This window comes from Periplaneta americana, chromosome 8 (assembly GCF_040183065.1).
Source record: "Periplaneta americana isolate PAMFEO1 chromosome 8, P.americana_PAMFEO1_priV1, whole genome shotgun sequence".
In the NCBI taxonomy this organism is placed as follows: domain Eukaryota; kingdom Metazoa; phylum Arthropoda; class Insecta; order Blattodea; family Blattidae; genus Periplaneta; species Periplaneta americana.
The window spans coordinates 132,633,052-132,652,364 of record NC_091124.1 but is presented as its reverse complement, the minus strand read 5'-3'; the positions used below and the strand labels follow the sequence as shown (position 1 = coordinate 132,652,364).

The window sequence follows — 19,313 nt, the reverse complement described above, 5'->3', positions numbered from 1 at the left end:
CCGAGAAAGTTCGTAACTAAACCTAAATGCACGCTTTTTGTTCATGCTCTAGACCTCTCAGCTACCGAGGCGAGTTGGGGGTAGAAAGGAAAATGAATCTGTTTATGTTTAAGGGAACTGCCATAACGTATTGTAGAAATGCAATGTGTGTTGTTGGATATGTCTTAATACGTATTTTGTTGCCCTGAAAAGGGCAGTTTGGTGTTGGAGCATGATGTACTCCTAAACTTCATCTCTCAAACTTACGACTCTACGCAAAATCAAGTTGAAAGTGTAACAGCGAGATCTGAATTCCGCATCAGTTTCCAGTCTTGCGTAGAGGGAAATGTAATGTCTCTCGTGTTTCGGTTGTAATGCTTTGGTGAATCTGAGGGTCTGGAGTAATAGGGGAAGTGAAGTGCCATTCGTCCACGTGTTAGCAGGGCCTATAACATCTTGGAGTATCGTCCAAGGATTGTTGCAAGGATTCATAATGGGAGACAATGATGGAATGGCGCGGGGGACAATGACCGAATGGCGTGGGTAGAAACTGGCGGGCTTGTGAATGTAGCTTGGTAGGGGCTGACTACGGGGGTGGCATAAGTGTTAACGGAGCTTCATTCTGTCCGTGTCCAGCTTCGTGTACAGACATAACCATGTGTAGTGATGAGCCGTACCGAAGACGTATACTTCTTCCTGAAATTGTCCAGGTTACTTCGAGGACAGTGCAAAGTTAACAGGTGAGTGTTGTTTAATGAAAACCACATTACATTGTGTTGTGTTGTGTTAATAGTACATGTTGTGGACAGTTGTCTAATGCGTATTGCATTGTGGTTTTGGACAGTTGTCTAATGCGTATTGTCTAATGCGTATTGCATTGTGGTTGTGGACAGTTGTCTAATGCGTATTGCATTGTGGTAGGCAGTAATCCATCGAAGCGGGGCAGATAGTAGAGAGAGACAGTAGAGAGAGAGAGCATGCGAATGAGGTGCCGAGCGGCGTGGGTGGGGATAACTTCCCCTACTGGCGCTTGTCGTAATACGTTTTTGCCTTCTGGCAGATGCAACCACAGACCTCACTGGGGACCAGAGTGCGAGTACATCAGTAAACTAAACCAATAACAACTCTGTATATTAAACATATAAACATTAAACTCATAATAATCATACATGTATAATTTCCTTAAGATCTATTCCTTCTCATTGGTAAGAATAAAAAATGAGCTATTGCTTACAAGTTGAGTTAGGTTAAGACACATACATAACCAATAACTTGAAAACTTACCATTTGTACTTAATGGTACAGAGCAAATGCATGGAGTATGTTTTTGATAACAAAGGTTTTTCCAAAGATAGTTCGAAATGAGTTCATCAATATACTTATTTTAGCTATATCCTGCAGTGGTTTGGAATGGTTGTCCTATGACATTTATCTCAATCATGAATTAAAAAAAATTAAACATAAGTGCTACCAACAATCTAAATCTCTAACCTTACTTACAGTACTACATTATAAGTTATACAAAAATAAGTAACTATGGATTATTAACTATGTCATTAGCGAAAAAAGGCCATACATGACTACAGTATCAATGGCTTGTCACAAAAAAATATGTGCAGCATACACTAATTAGTGTTTAAATTATATCTTGGATACTGGTATATGAACTAAGTTCCAAGTGTGACTTCCACAATACATGTATAAATTCTTGTGACTTAACTTCGATCAAATTGCCAGAGACATTTGTCCACAACTGATCCACAATGACTGGTAGTTTTGAAAATCTTAAATATTCAAAATATTGCTAATCTTTTTTTTACGCTTTTTGAAAACAATCACTGTCATTTTTGCTTACTGGCAACAATAACAAAACCATAATATTGGAAGGAACATATTTAACACTGTACAACAATGAAATTTGCAAATGGCAAAAAATACATTATTCTAATGTACAGATCTAGAAACAAAATGTGCTTACTGAACATCCACAATATGTTGTAACTGGAACTTGGAAAATTCAGGTGGCCCAAATTTTGTTTCTGGATCTGTACCTTTATGTTCTAACTTCGAAAGTGAAATCTGCTTTGCGACATTACCTAAAGTTTTGGAGAAAATCGAGTACATGTAGTATATTCTTGGTGCAGCAGACAACATGTACTGCACTGGTTGCAGATAGCTATTGTATATGTTCTTAGTACAGTGGACCATGTGTTTTTCACATGTTCAAATAGACCTTTCAACCAAACATCGTATCTATTTTCTAAGTACTTATATATTGTTTGGGAGTGTAGGCTACGGAGTGGCAATAATAACTTTTAGTTTCAGTAGTATTTTGGCATGCCTGATGTTCAGTAATATCAATTCTAGAATTTGTTCCTTTAAACTGCATGTTTAATTTGTGTTCATACTAAAGCCACAGTTGCATTTGTCTCAAATTGCTACTTGACGTCTAAAAATGCTACAAACTTTCAATGTAAATGTGCAAAAATACAACAATCACACTGAACTTGAGAAAACTTCAGAAACGAAGATGATTATGGAGAAAATGATATCAGAGATGGGTATGAACTAATTAGTTCTGGAGAATCTAAATTTAAATTAAATGTTAATGGCATGGGCAATGTTCAAGAAGGTATTGAGTTATAAATTTGACCACAATTTATATGTAAAAATAAAGTCTAAAATATAAAAAAATAAGAATAATAAATAAACATGCAAAATCCATATTTTTTGCAGGATTTACGATCTTTCTACAAACAAAATATGAATAATGTGTCAGGTACATACAGTTACCCTTAAAAGGAATGAGACGACTCTTGGTCGTCGGAAGTTAAAAGTTCTACAGCACGGTTCACTCGATATCGATGTAATGATAAGTACCATGACAAATAGAACAAGAATTGTTACATGGATCACAACAAGGACAAGGACCAGAATAAGGATCACGAAGAAGACAGCCATTTAAGGCCACGATTTCACAACATAGCTCACGTCACAAAATATCATTACTTCTCTGTACCGAATGGCAAATATCGTCTGCTATGGGATCTACATTCTAGACCGCTGCTGTCACTGTCTTGTCTCGGTAGCTCATATAGTAGCGTGTCGGTTCCACTGTTTAACCGAAATGTCTCGTTTTCGATCCCAGGTAATTTTTTTTTATTGAGGTGTAATTAATTTCTTCAGAGTTCCTCGACTGTTTAATTTGTCGAAAAATATGAATAATTTATGCCCAATTTCTGGGTCTTACAATTGGGCTGAACCTCGTCAAAAAAAATAAATCTTACTTGGAAGTTAAAAGTATTCTTCCTCAAACAAAAATCATAAGAAACAAAAAGAGACCTGTTAACTTAAAATCTTTTCCACATGCCATCAGCTTCTATTACAGCTCTAAGTCGGTCCGGCATGGATGTTACGAGATTGTGGTGTAAGTTCTAATCCCTGGCGAGATCTTCCCAGGTGTCAACAACTTGATCCCACAATTCGTCTCGATTACGAGGGCGTCGGTGGGCATAGGTGGCTATCCTTCTCTTTTTCAATTCCACCCATAAATTTTCGATGACATTCAAATCAGGTGACTTCGGAGGCCAATTAATGATTTCGATCTCGGGTCTCCTTTGAAACCATCTTTGAATGCTTGCAGCATAGTGTATGGGATGGTTATCCTGCTGGAACAGGAATGTTCCTTCGGGAAAACGTTCTAGGGGCAGAAGGAAGGAATATATTTTCCAGAATGTGCTCGTAAGTTCCCGCATTAAACCAGCCATCGATGCGTTCTATAACGCCAGGTCCATCATAAGACATCCACCCCCAACACGATATGCTAAAGCGTCCAGATCTTTCACGTCGGTGCACATAGCGCTGATCATGTCTGAGACCATCCTCACAATAGACACGGACAGGACTTTCGTAATCACTCGAGATGGTTGTTTCGTCGGAGAAAATTACATTTCTCCAATCGAAATCCACTCGATTGGTAGTGAAGGCAAGACAGTCGACAGCTTGTGCTTCCCCCAATATTTCCATTTGCGCAGCCCTCCGGCTCCTAATACCGCGGTTCCTCAGCCTGCTGACCACAGCTGTGAAGAAATTTCGTTAGCAGTTCAAAAGGGGTCCTGTCGAACTGTCTCGAATAAGAGAGCATCCTCTTCCAATGAAGAAATCCGCGGACGCCCAAAAATAGGGCGATTTTCGACCTCCCCTGAATTTTGGTAACGATGAACCCACCTCGCGGCTCCTACTTCCAGGAACACCGACCAAATGGCCAGCAGATCTAGTCCCATATCCAGCCTCAACTAGAGCTATAACTTGCTGTCTCATGTCACGTCGGTTCGCCATTAAGATGAGAAATGAGGGATGACGATAATACTTTAGTGTAGACAATGACTATTTAACATGATCTAGAATTATTGAAATAATGGGCATCTTGCACATTAAGAGTTATAGCGGTTTCAGAATAAGAAGGCATATGGCCTAAGCCAATTGAGTGCTAGCAACAGTTCGACGTTGTCACACAGTGCACAAAACGTGGAAGATAGAGACAACAGATAAGGACAGAACATATCAGTAGCAGCCCTCTCGCTGAGCGAGCGGGTCGAGACCTGTTTCTTCACTGTGTGTAAAGTTTAAATATAATTACTCTTATTGAAGTAATTCTCATCTCAATTTTTATTACTTCTTCGCTTCATAGATCAGTAGCTCTTGGAGTCACTGACATGCGAAATAAAGTGACAGATATGTAGAAATTTATTTTGCTAATGTCTGAGAAAGAATGTTTTAATTCTTACTCAGACTTCCTTGTACAGTTGTCAAAAGAAAAAGTGGCCACTCTCTAGACACAAAGTTCCCTTCGGGTATTTTCGCTACAATTTGGAGACAGGTGATGTTACATGTTGTTGGACAACGTGGCCTGAATGAAAATTTTTGCGCGTTAATCTATAGTGTTTCGGGTTAGTGTTTGTAAGGTCGTGCGTTCGAACACAACCTAATGCTTTTTATGTTTTTAGGAGAGAGAGAAAATATAATTGTTTCTGTTTCTTTTATGATTGTTTTAGTAATTAACATCAGGTTCATGAATGTATTATGCCATAACTGTGTCATTATTTATTATGACATTATGGCTGCAAATGGAAAGAAAGATTATATTCTCAACAAAAATATCTTTCGTAGCATAAACAAAACAAACTTACAGGCGTCTGCCTTAAAAAATTAAAACAAAAGTAAAAAAAAAAACAAACCAAAAAAAAAAAAAAAAGAAACAAACAAAAAGCCACGATTCAATATTTAGTCCATCTTCCTCCCATCTCGATCACATCTTGCAGTCGAGTGGGCATGGAATCGACTAGTGTTTTCAAATAGTGACTGTTCTCAGTCACGGCATCCCAGGGACCATGGACAAGCTTCCACAAATCATCAGGGCGTCTTGGAGGGGGATTGGGCCAGTTTTTCCGCATATGCTTCTTTACTTGTGCCCACATATTCTCTAAAGAGTTCAAGTCCAGAGAGCGACGAGGCCAGTCTATCAATTCAATATCCTGTCTCCTCGCAAACCATTCCCGAATCAATTGAGATGTGTGGACTGGATGATTATCCTGCTGAAATTGAAGAATTCCAACACGACACAGATACTCTATCACTGCGGGCATGCATGGCAGCATATCTGTGGTCGAATCGGGTACCAGGAGGACGATATACAAAAGTGGGTCCTTCCTTTGTAGTAGAAAAGGTGACTTCATCAGAAAAGATTAGTCTTTTCCAATCCCGATCACCATTTCCCACTGCAAAGACTAAACGCTCCTCTATATGCTCTTCCTTATGAACTTCCCTAGGAATGGCACGTCAAGATCTCAAATTGGCAGACCTTAAACGATTTCTCAGTCTGGTCGTGGCCAGGGAAATTAACAACTGTCTTCAAAGTAGCAGCAATATGAAAGAGATTCCTTTCAACCTCTGCCACTAATCTGGCATCCTGTTGTGGTGTTGAAATTTTCCTTCTACCACTCCCAGCTTTTCGGCCAAAAATTGCCGAGCGTTGATAATTTTGCACCCATCTCCGGGCTATCCTTTCTGAAATGTTGAAACGCCTACCTGCCTCGGATGCCGAAAAACCAAGATGAACCACAGCCCGTATTATACTTTCATTCATTCCTGCACCCCTTTGTGGAGCCATGCAATCAAAGTCAAAGGCAGAAATGGCGTCGTGGTTTCCTCAGAGAATTAGCCTCTACCTAGGTCTTAAAATAACAGCAAAACACTCATTATACTAAAAATATATATTCTTCAATAAGGAAATAATAATATGAATACTTGTTAGAGTCTTATTAATAACCATATAATTTTCAAACAAAGTCCACAGAGTTAAGAAGAATATAATTATTTTATAATCTCGACCTCAGTGTCGTAATTTATTTTCGAAAAATCTGTATTGAACTGTATCCACGCAATATGTCCTTATCATTGCTGCTGTTAACACTGCTGCTGTTGCAGTTGGTATTACAACTACAAATATTATTGCCATAAACGTAACCTTTTTATATCATTATTAAATATTCAGAATATAATTCAAATGAATGTTCAGTTGTATTGTTTCTGACAATGCGCTGAATTACGTTAGTACCAGGTAAATGAAATAGCTCAGTCGGAAGAACGTAGGAACATTGGACGTCGCGAAATTCGGAATTGGAATGTCAACGTATCAGGCTCAAATCCTCGTGACACCATTCCAATTTATTATGTTACAGGATAGTATAATGTAGTAATATAACAGTATAAGAAGGAAAAACTAACACTCGTATTAGGCAGCTGTATTGTTCTAAACCTAACATTAAATTTATATTACTTATATTGCTAACAAATGATAACAGAATACAAATGATAATTTGAATATTATTTATATCGCTAATGAATGATAACAGAATAAAAATGATAATTTGAATATTATTCACGTCGCTAAAAACGATAACAGAATATAAAAAATTATAACTTGGATATTATATATATCGCTAAAGGAACGATAAAATATGAATAACTTGAATATTATTCATATCGATAAAGAATGATAACAGAATATAAATGATAATTTGAATAATGCAGTATTTATATTGCTAAAGAACGATTAAAAAATAAAATGAAAACTTGAACTAGGCCCGAACTCACAACCCTGAAATCATTAGGCGAGCTCTCTACCACTGGTCTATGAGGCGTAGCTATGGAATGATTCCATAGTTCCGGAACTGCTTCTAAAAGCACATGCATCATGTAACATCGCCATGACCCAAAGTGGACTTCGAAAATATTTGCTGTTCACGAGTGCGGTCACTTTTTTTTCTGACAACTGTACAGCAAAGCTGAATTTATTATTGTTTATTTCTCCAGAGGAAAGATAAGGTAAAGTTTGTTTGTAGGGGCAGCCTAAGAATCTAGTGATAACAAAACGAAAACATATCTGTAGATACGTAATTTAGTATTGAAGTTGGAAAGTATTTTATTTTTCCTCCGTTAAATGAAGCCTATATAATTTAATTTAATTCTCTAGCTTATACATACCTAGGGGACCAGGGTTCTATATTCTGGTTACGAATCTGGCTATAATGCAACGTAATCATAATGTGTGTTCATATATAATTAAGTACTCATACTGGAACTGTAGATTATTTTATTTTTCTCTGATAAACTAAGTCTATCTAATTTTATTTTATCATATAATTTTTACATATCTAGAGGTCCAGTGTTCCATATTCTGGCTAAGAATCCGGCTATAAGAATATAAGCATATCTGTTCATATGTAGGCCTAATTCAGTACTCATATTGAAACTGTCGACCTGGTTGGCAAGTTGGTATAGCGCTGGCCTTCTATGCCCAAGGTTGCGGGTTCGATCCCGGGCCAGGTCGAGGGCATTTAAGTGTGCTTAAATGTGACAGGCTCATGTCAGTAGATTTACTGGCATGTAAAAGAACTCCTGCGGGACAAAATTCCGGCACATCCAGCGACGCTGATATAACCTCTGCAGTTGCGAGCGTCGTTAAATAAAACATAACATTTTTAACATATTGAAACTGAAAATTACTTTCTTTTACTTTATTAAATCAAGCCTATCAAATTTAATTGAATCCTCAAGCTTATACCTACGTCGAAGGCCAGGATTCTATGTTCTATCACTCTGGCCTGTGGCAATATAAACCTACGAGTGAAGGTTGTTGTACAGAAGCGAATATGAAAACCGTAATCCAATAATATCGTTAATATATTGAAGTTAAAATTGTATATTAGAAAAAATCGTATAAAGTGTAATATATATAACGAAGAGTTTTTAAAATAGAAATTGAGTTTTGAATTATAACATCTCCTAGTTCCTAGCATGCCTGTATTTATTTTAAAAGTGAAATGTAGTTAATGTGCTTCATTTTATAAAGTTTTCTAATGCTCTTAAGGAAGAATGTTGTTAATGCTCCTCGTATAATTCATGGAAAAAGAGGCAGGAGTGTTTATGTTTACAATATCATCCAAATATCTCATATGTTTAAGCAATATTTCGTCTTATACTGTAGCGTGCAAATTAATCCGAACAACGTAATTACTTATGCAAAAACACTCAAATGGGATAAAATAAGGATCTAAGACATACCTCAGTAATCTATGTGGTCTCCCTTGTTCCTAATAACAGCTCTGAGACGATTTGGCATGGATTCCACTAATTTCCCACAAATATTCTTCATTTCTTCATCGCGAAACCATACACCAATGAGGGCAGAAATCATCTTTTCCTTTGTAGAACAATCCATTTTTTGCATTCTTCTTTTGCAAATTGACCACAAGTTCTCAATGAGTTGCCTGGCCAGGGGAGTACCTGAATATTCTTCTTGTTGAAGAATTCTGTAGTTTTTCGAGACGTATGGCATGGTGCCAGGTCTTGTTGGAACACACCTCTGCCATCCGGAAATAATTTTTGCAGCTGGGGTACGATTCTGGTTTCCAATAAGTGAATATATTTGTCAGAATTCATCATTCCCTTGATAGGTATTAATGCTCCAGGCCCTTCATGTGTAAAACAACCCCAAAACATTACTTTAGGAGGGTATTTGGGTGCTTGTTGGAGATGAGCTGCTGTTCTTGTTTCGGATCCTTTCCGTACGTAAGAAACACGGTGGCCATGGACCTCGAAATGAGACTCATCGGAAAAAAGTACATTCTTCCAGTCATTCACTGTCCAGTGTTGATGTAATTTTGCCCACATTAAGCGTTTTTTGCACATAACAGGGGTTAGCAGTTGCTTCTTAATAGGCTTATGAGCCCTTCCTCCAGCTTCCAAAAGCCTACGCCACACTGTTGTGACGTGAATATTCACCCCAGTGGTAGCCATTAACTCGCGGTTTAAGTCGACAGCAGTTAGTCTAGGATTTAATTTACTTTTCCTGACAATTAAACGATCATCTGCAGGTGAAGTTTTCCTTTTCCGGCCACAGTTTCCTTTTTTCTGGGGTGTGATGGATCCAGTCTCCCTGTATCGTTTTATGATCAAATTAACAGTAGCCAAACCGATGTGACATTCTGCAGCAATTTGCCTCTGTGTCATAGAAGAATGCTCTGCTAATGTTATAATTTTAGACCGTTTTCGTGGAGTTGTATCCATTTGTGAAGATGACAGAATGTACACAGGATTGCAGTATTAAGTCTTCAACACAACTGAAATGCTTATAAGTACAAAACGACAGGCAAAATGTCACATATTATAAAAAAATAATAACGACAGACATTCAACAATGGAATTACACGTACTACAGATGTCAATTAAAGCGGTATGAGCAGCTGTGAGGCCAACAATGACAGAAAATGTAAAAATATGTCGTGTTCGGATTAATTTGGAAGCTACTGTACCATGTATAATATTCCAATGAAAAGTGAAAATCGTACCTATGATTGTTCTCAGCTTTCTTCTTCTTTCCACATTCTATTATAATGGAACTGCTAACACATACTACTAATGTATTTAAAATATCGTACAATGAAGTAATACACAGTTCTGAAAATTGTACAAATAATTAACACGTTTGTTTTGTGTTATTTTCCAGGAGAGGTAAATTCAAGTATACCACCTATTTTAATTGTCTCTTTGTCCTGTCCAAGAATATGAGATAACGTATGCACTTCTAAACCACACATCTCTGCAATCGGAGTTTTTGTTCGTGAAGAACTGACACGCACTGAATCATAACTTAGTCCTTTAAAAAAATTATACACAGAAATACCATACTCCTTGCTTGGGAGTGTTGGACTATCCCTTTGCGTATAACAGATGAAACACCAGAGCCAATTGCAATCCCTTCAAGAGACATTGTTACGGTACCGGTAAGTTACACATCACACAAGAGAAAACAGTCCACATCTGAATTTGAAAATAAAGAGATTCTATCTTCGTTTACAGAGACAGAATTCAGAGCAAAATATGTTCTATGCTGTAGGTTGGATATCTCTGTTTAGTCTTAAAGTGATAACACGCGAACCAGTTGACATACAATTGCCATTCTTATACTATAGGATTCAGAATTCGGAGCTCTATCGAATGCCATAGCTTAAAATTCATTCCTAGCCATAAGTATTGTGCGCGCAAGAAAGAAACTAATACGCGATGCTTCAGCGAGACTTGGCGATGATTTAACTAGGCAACACCGCTTCACCTGTCACTGGCTAGTCGACATAGACCGGCCTGAACTAACTCCGCCTTATATGCCTTCTTATTCTGAAAGCGCTTTAATAAATCAATCCTAAATTAAATATTTAAATAATAGGATATAACAGGAAGCCCAATTGCTGTGAAACTAATCAAATTAAATCTAATTACATTAAATAAACAAACCCCAAGTTGTGACACCACAATGCTACAGCTAAATTGTAGGTTATTAACATAAGCATTGAATAGGTCCGTGCTTATGCGTTGGACGACAAAATCAAACATCGAAAGTTCGAATCTTGCCGAGGAATGTAACTTCTTGCTTTTTATAATGTAAATCAGACTTATAACTACAATCATTCATATTTATTAATATTTATAGCCAACATTGAATTTGTAAAGAAAATACTTTAGAAATCTCATACGGAATTTGTGATCTGTAGTGACACAAACATAGATTATCTCTCGGAACTTTTGCGTAAAAGTAAATTAAATTCACTCCTTGAAACTGAAAACCTTAGTCATAGAGTAATTTTCCCACCAGCATACAAGCTGAAGTAACACAGCAATTGATAAAAGTTTTGTACACAGAATTATACTGAATTCATATTCGACCGAACCTATAATCAATGGCTTGTCTGAACATGATAAACAAATCCTGTTTCGAATGTTACTGAACAATTTCAAAATATTAATTTAAAAACTAAAATAGGGTCGTAAATGCTGTGTCTAGTGATTATTTACATTTATGTCTACAAAATGAATCTTGGAAAAACGTATATGTTACTGGTACTACTGATATTAAGAGTAAATGTATTGTATTTTTCACTTAATTTCAGAATCACTTCAATGGATGTTCTCCACTCAATGTTGTGAAAAAATTCAAAAGTAAAAACATGTAGATAACGCAGGGACTTAAAAATCTCATGTATAAAAAGGAGAATCTATATGTAAGGAGTTGCAATGTAATGATCCTCATGTTCTTAAATACTACAAGAAGTACAGTGTAATTTATAAAAAATTATGAAAGAGGGAAATAGAATACATTTGAATAGGAAAGTACAAAATTCAGATAATGCAATTAAAGCTATTCGGAATATTATTAAAGTTAAACTTGTAGATATCCTAAGAAAGAAAATATTTTTTCAATAAAACCAGTGATTATAAAGTAGAGGATCCCAAATCTATTGCATATTCTTTTAACGTCTTATAGTATATGGTAGTATTTATTCCATATTTATAAACCCTATTTTACATATAGTATATTAGGGTTATATTTTAAACTAATCATAACAAATTGAAACTTACAGACTACCATACAATAAATATACAGACAGAAATATTATTGACAAATTAAACATTTAGCAAAAGTTACTGCAATTAGTTATTTAACAGATGCATTTAATAATTGGTATTAATATATGTAATTAGTCTATAACTGCAACAATGCTTTTTCATTCAATCATAACATAAATAAAATTGAATGCGCATTAAATTAAACACTATTGCAAAAAATAGATAAAATAGTTAAAATCATCTGAAGGAGTGAGAATGAAATAATCCAAAGTCACACTTTTAACAAAAATTGTTTTGTGCGAATGCATTTCTTACACATATGGGAAAGCTACTAATAAAATATTGTAATAATTACTAAACAAATGACATAGCCTTAGGACTCTTAAACATTTGTAAAAGTTTGTCTGTGTGGCTTCGGAATATTTTTAATTTCATTTTAATTGTTAGTTTTTAATATATATGCATTTACATTGTATATATGTGTGTGTGTATGTATGTATATACATATATGCATTCATTAGATTAATGTTTATAATATTATAACTTGTAATTTTGTATTGTCTGTGATCATTAACACTTAATCTGAGGACTTTGTAAAACTCTATTTCAACGTTACTTAGCTATTTCAACGTTATTTAGACAAAAAATATCGTTGATGCAGACTAAGAATCGAACTCGCTCTCTTCTACACAACACGCAGAAGTCTTAGCGTCTGAGCTATTGCAACGACACAAAAGCTTTCCTTTCTGTGCGGAGTATCGATCTAGTCATGAAGGTCCATTGCCGATTTAACTACACGATTTATGTATATATTTATCTTTTATTAACGTAATATTATCATATTTTTTGTTGCTTTTGAAGTGAATTTCGGAACGAAGCTAGTAACAAACCAAGTAGCCTGAATCTAAGTAACTCAATATTCGTTATCTTGTGTATCAGTGCTCTGGTCTCTGATCATGTGCGGTGTTTTACATCTGAGACTTAGGAATATTCAATCGTCTCATTCTTTTCCAGGGAAACTGAACATATATATATATTTTTTCTATTTGACATTACGGTTCACTATGTACATTTCATTACTTTGTTTACCTTCCTATTTCTGGATGCAAAGCACAACCAACAGTTTTTTAAGTTTCTCTGTTGTCATATTTTGTCTGTTACTTTCCTATTTCAGGATGCAAAACACAACTAACAACTTTTTAAGTTTCTCTGTTGCCATATTTTGTTTGTTATCTAAAAGGATATTCTTGAATACTGAAAATGATTGTTCAAGATCACATGAGGTTAATGGACACAATTTTGGTGTACAAATTGGGAGTTAGTAAGATCCAGGTTCAAGCAAGTCACATTTTCTTGGCAGGAGACCTTCTTCACTTTTTGAGCATATTGCTGTAACCAGTTTTTTGATAGCACCATGTCCAGTTTTATTCTGACAGCCTCACTAGTGGGGCCTGGTGCATGGGAAATGTGTTTTGTTTGGGATTCTACTACTACTTTCAATCATTTTGCAACAGGCATCACAAATGAACGTGCTCACACAAAACACAACAAAATCACGCACTTGACACTGTAGCACTCCAACTTAGATTAAGTGAAAACCGAAAAAACGTGGGTAGAGAAGATGTTAGTCGGAATGTTTGGGAATGTTGTTCTTGTAACAAAGTAGTTCAATGGAACAAAAGCAAAGAGTGGTTGTTTTGGTTTTTCCACAGCTACCCTTTATATGTTCCAGCCACCAAGTACAGTCAACCAAAAAATATTGTATGCTGACAACCAAACAATCCTGAACTGTTTTTTTCTTTTTACAAAATAAGCAAATTTAGAGGTTTATGCAACAAAATCCTGAAAATATGCAATAACATATGCACAATAGCATATTATTTTCAAAATATGCATGATTATAGTGACAAGCAATTTTCAGAGTTAATTATGCCATGGAGTCACTGTGTAAGTGGAAACCGATATAATAATATAAAGTCAATTAATTAATTGCGAACATACTTTTTTCTTTTTTTAATTTTCAATAAAGGTTCATTGCTTCACTGTACTATAGGAGCAACCACCACTGGGACACACTAAAGGCACATAAAACTATGGTGTGTAACATGTCATTGAAAATACATTTTCTTCATTCCTGCTTGGACTTCTTTCTCCTAACCTGCATGCCATGACTGAAGAACAGGGAGAACTTTTTCATCACGATATTAATGTCATGGAAAAATGATAGACGAAAGTGGACACCTAGTATGTTAGAAAGCTATTTCTGGCAGCCAATTAAAGACATTCTTGATGTGAGCTATAGCAGATGTCTTATAGACATATTTTTTAAATGTGAATAAAATCAATTTTTTTTATGATAACCATAAAAGTTTTCATTCTAGGTCACTGCAACTTTTTTATTATGGACACTAGTTTTATAACAATTTTGACCTTTATTAAGTTCTGTATCATAGGTGGTTACAGTTACAATAATATTTCAATTATGGCTGTTACGTATTTTTTGTGACAAATTATAAAACAAATTTCCCGAAAAATCGGTACGTAATAGGATATTTTGGAATTCAGATCTGAATTCAGTATAGGCTTCTTATACAAAATTACCTGTTTTCATTCAACTGCTAAACAAAAAGTTGAAATTTGTTTCCCAGTAAATTGACTTTTCGTTTATATTTACCTCTATTACAATAAAATTTCAAGTTATAGAAACTCTAAATTGAACATTTAAATTATTGTCAAATAGTGATATTAAATTGAGTCAAAATAACTTAATGTAAACACTGTAAAATATGCTGTTGGATATTTACCTGAGTGCAACCTTTGTGAAATTAAGTGGATAACATTGCCACTTTTTAAGATGCATTCCTGTCTCACATAACGGAGCTTTATGAAGCACTACTTGTGTGAACAGATTCAGAATATTGCGACCAATTCCTGTAGTTATAGAGGTCCCATTATTCAATGATAACATCTGACAATGGTACAAGAGTTGTGGCAGAACCAGTGCTTCGAAAGATGGGTAGTTCAGCACATTCTTAACGAACATCAGCAACACACAAGTATGCGGTACAGCTAAACTCTGTAATATACAAAAGTAAACAACATTCATATAAAGTGAAACATCTACTGCATTATATTTCAACATTTTAAATGTACACAAAAATTATGTGCAGGTTATAATGCACACACTTTTCAATAAATTTCAAATGACAAACAAACGCAACAATAATATATTAAAAATTATTATTAGTTAAGATCAAATTACAATATTATCTTGTACTAGCTGTACCCGTGCGCTCCACTGCACTTTTTAGAAATAAATATAAAGTAATTACATAATTAAAATAGAACATTGGGTCCAGGGACCATTCGTGTTTGATAGAAGAATAAATCGTTTAATATGCTACTCATTTGGTGCAAATATAGTTCGTTTAACATTTTTCTAAATTAGTCTTGAATGCATCCTATAATAAATCACTCCAAATTAATAGAGTTGATTGTGTACGAAGATCATTTTTATGTTAACCTTACTGTGCATCTTTTTTTTTTTAAGTTTATTTTATTCACGCCTTAACATCTGTGGTCATGTTGTGTGTTTAGAATGTGTGGGTATATCAGTAGGCCGTTTTTACTCTTGTTGAGTTCCTGTTTCTATTGTGTGTTGTAGATGGCTTGTGTTCATGTAATTGATTATAGACTTTGATTAATGTTTTTGGTATTGATAATTGAGGTGGTGATGAATAATGGTATGTAGCTTTCCAATCCAGCATTTGCCTTTATGACTAAGGGAAATCATGAAAAACCTCAGTCAGATTGGTCGGCCACGGGGTTTGAACCTGGGACCCCCGAATGTGTGTCTCAAATGCTACCGCCTGAGCCAACTCGCTCGGTTCTATATCATTGTTCATGCAAATAAAAAAAATGAGGTACCCTACACAAATATTATTTTAAGAAACACAGGAAACAAATATGGGTAAATTATGAGCGCAGGAACGCCATTTTATGACACCTTTTAAAATACCTCAGCTCCAATGGTCTCTATGGTAAAATGAGTGTATAAAATTAGAGTATTTTATCTGGACCAAATAAAGTTACAATAATCAAGTTATACCCTACAATATTTCGCAGAATATAAAGTTTTCTGTGCATACAGATTTCTTTTCATCTTACCTCAGTACTCATTTGTAGCATTACATCCATCTAGAGAAACTACAAATTTCAAATAGTGAAGGTTAATTAGCTTCTGAGATTACTTCATAAAAACACACAAAATATTTTCTGTAAATTAATATTGATAAATGTCAAGGCTGCCTTAAATAGACGGAGTCATTTGTTTTGATTTCATTGTAGCCATCGTAGACGTTCCTGCAATAACTCCTATGTCATACATCAATTTTCAGATTTATGCTCCATTAAATAACTTAAATAGTGATGCAGCAAATAATACAATCTACTCTTAATTATATTTATTTCTTTCGAAAATGTAAGAATTCACGATCTCCTATGCACTACTGCCATAGAATGAATAAATTTATTTTTCTTCCTATTAAAAATTTAATATTTTGCACATAGAAGTTACGGAACAACGACACTATAATCTGAGGCAGTGGTGAAAATGTATTGTATTGTTATTTTAAAACTCTTGTACATCCTTAAATATCAGTCCTATCAACATTTTGCCTGGAATAAAACTTATCGGAAATCATTTTTAAAGAAACTTTTGTTATGTAACATTTTTCACAAAAATCAATAATAAGCGAGATATTTCGGTTTATTTAATTCAGGCCCTCTTATAACCCCCCTTTTAAATAAAGTATTTTGAATGCTATATAGCATAAAATCTAAGTTACAACGAACTTAATTTATATTCCAATTTTCATCGAAATCCGTTCAGCCATTATCACATGAAAAGGTATCAAACATCCAGACAGACAGACAGACAGACAGACAGACAGACTTAAATATCAGTCCTATCAAAATTTTGCCCGGGATAGAACTTATCGGAAATCATTTTTAAAGAAACTTTTGTTATGTAACATTTTTCACAAAAATGAATAATAAGCAAGATATTTCGGTTTATTTAATTCAGGTCCCCTTATAACCCCTTTTAAATAAAGTATTTTGAATGCCATATAGCCTAAAATCTAAGTTACAACGAACTTAATTTATGTTCCAATTTTCATCGAAATCCGTTCAGCCATTATCGCGTGAAAAGGTAACAAACATCCAGACAGACAGACAGACAGACATACATACAAACAAAAATTTCAAAAAAGCGATTTTCGGTTTCAGGGTGGTTAATTATATATGTTAGGACCAATTATTTTTGGAAAATCGAAAATTACCAGAAGAATTTCGGCTACAGATTTATTATTAGTATAGATATATAACAAATAAATAACATATATCTTCAACAGGGGCGACTTTGATAGGGAAAACCAATAGAACTTGAGAAAATATATACATCATTATTAAAAAACATAAACATGAAGAAAAATAATTAACCAGAATTTAAAACAATATATCAAAATCACAAACAAATATAGACTATTTGACTCATACTTCACTATACAAGAATTGAAACAGTCTATAATTAAATTAAAAAAAAAAAAAAACAAAAAACAGCCTGATCATATTTTTGGAGAATTTTAAAAACATTTAGGACCTAAGGCATTGTCCACCTGTCTCTATCTTGTTAATCAAATTTGGAACTCCAATGTTCCCTCTGCATGGAACAAAAGTCATTATAATCCTGATTTTCAAACCAAATAAACCTGCTGATAACATATCTAGTGATCACCCAATTTCACTGACTAGCACATTCTGTAAGACAATGGGCGAATGGTTCAAGCTAGACTTATATAGTATTTAGAAAAAAAAAATCTAATATCACCAGCCCAATCTGGATTTCGACCACACCACTCCACAACAGAGCAAGTTCTTAAACTGAGTCAAGAAATCAAAGATTCTTTAGATGCACGTAATACTGTCACAGCAGCCTTTGTTGACTATAAAGATGCTTTTAGGTCAGTTTGGAAATTGAAACTTTTGGATAAAATCATGAATTTAAATATTAATGGGAATATGCTAAGATGGATTTACAGCTTCATTAACCAAAGATTTTGTGCAACAAAATATGGTAATGTAATATAAAAGTACACACAAATGAAAATAGGCCTCCCTCAAAGTTCAGTACTTAGCCCAACACTTTTTAATATTATGATAAGACTTACCATTAGAGCTAAACAAAAAACATAACATTAATTGACACTTTATGCAGATGACTTTACAATGTGGACATCCACATCTCGAAATCTTCAACATAGACTAAATTCCCAAATAAATAATGCCACTGTCTCACTGGAACATTGGTGCAACGATAACTGCATGAAAATTAATACTATTAAAACTGTTATAAGATATTTTCTCTAACATATACATTACCTGAACTCCACCTCAAAATTTATAATCAAAACATTCAACAACATGATTACATTAAATATTTAGTTGCGCAATTTGACAGTTAATTAATCTGGGTATGTCATGTTACAACTGCAACTGAAAAAGTAAATAGACGATGCAATATTCTAAAGCAACTAGCAAGATAATCTAAAGTGACTAGCAAGAATAATATGGGGATGCTCAAGATCTGTATTAAATAATACATACAAGACATATTAAACCTATACTATAATATGAAAGTGAAACTTTGATCACTGCCAATAATAATATCTTGCATGAATTAGAAATAACTCAAAATAAATCTCTTTGACCATAGCCCTCTCTAGTCATGGCCCGGCCCACACTACGTGGCAACGTCGGATGGCACGTTAGATGCCGTCCTATCCTGTTGCATAGCTGTTAAATGCGAGAAAAGCATAAGCTACATCGTTCTTCTATTTCAAAAGAAAAGTAATGACTTCCTGAATATTTAGGGAGTTCACTAAACATTATATGATTCACCCTATTATTGTCAGTTATGATACACAATGTTTTGCAATCCACACACATGTATTTGTTGTAAGTTATCTTTACATATTTCTGCTGCACCTGGCCCTGTAAGTTGTTTAACCACAACAAGTCTTACCGCCATTTTAAAATTACCAAAATACAGCTATGATTAAAAAACGTTACCGATACAACACTTTACGCGAGATCATATTCTGTTTTATTTGCAGCAACTTTAAACAGTCGTCCATTTTTGTAGTCTAAGTTCCTTTTACTTGAATTTCATCTACTTGAATTTTCACATTTTTTTCATTCTCTGATTACTGCCTAACATGTTTCAAGAGCTGTCTATTCTCAGATATTGAAACAACGAGGAAAGTTTTCTTAGGCTATCGAGGGTGCGGTAATGACAAGATGTTCTTGAG

The 19,313-nt window shown here is 34.7% G+C and overlaps 1 protein-coding gene across 7 annotated transcripts in view; it reads right to left on the bottom strand.

The window, feature by feature from the left end:
- LOC138705059 (small subunit processome component 20 homolog) overlaps positions 1-19,313 on the bottom strand; it is a 297,829-nt gene that overhangs the window by 199,350 nt on the left and 79,166 nt on the right. For all 7 annotated transcript variants that reach the window (XM_069833649.1, XM_069833650.1, XM_069833644.1 and 4 more), the window contains one exon: positions 14,748-15,019. In XM_069833649.1, the coding sequence (XP_069689750.1) occupies positions 14,748-15,019 (272 nt within the window). The remainder of the gene's footprint in view (positions 1-14,747; positions 15,020-19,313) is intronic.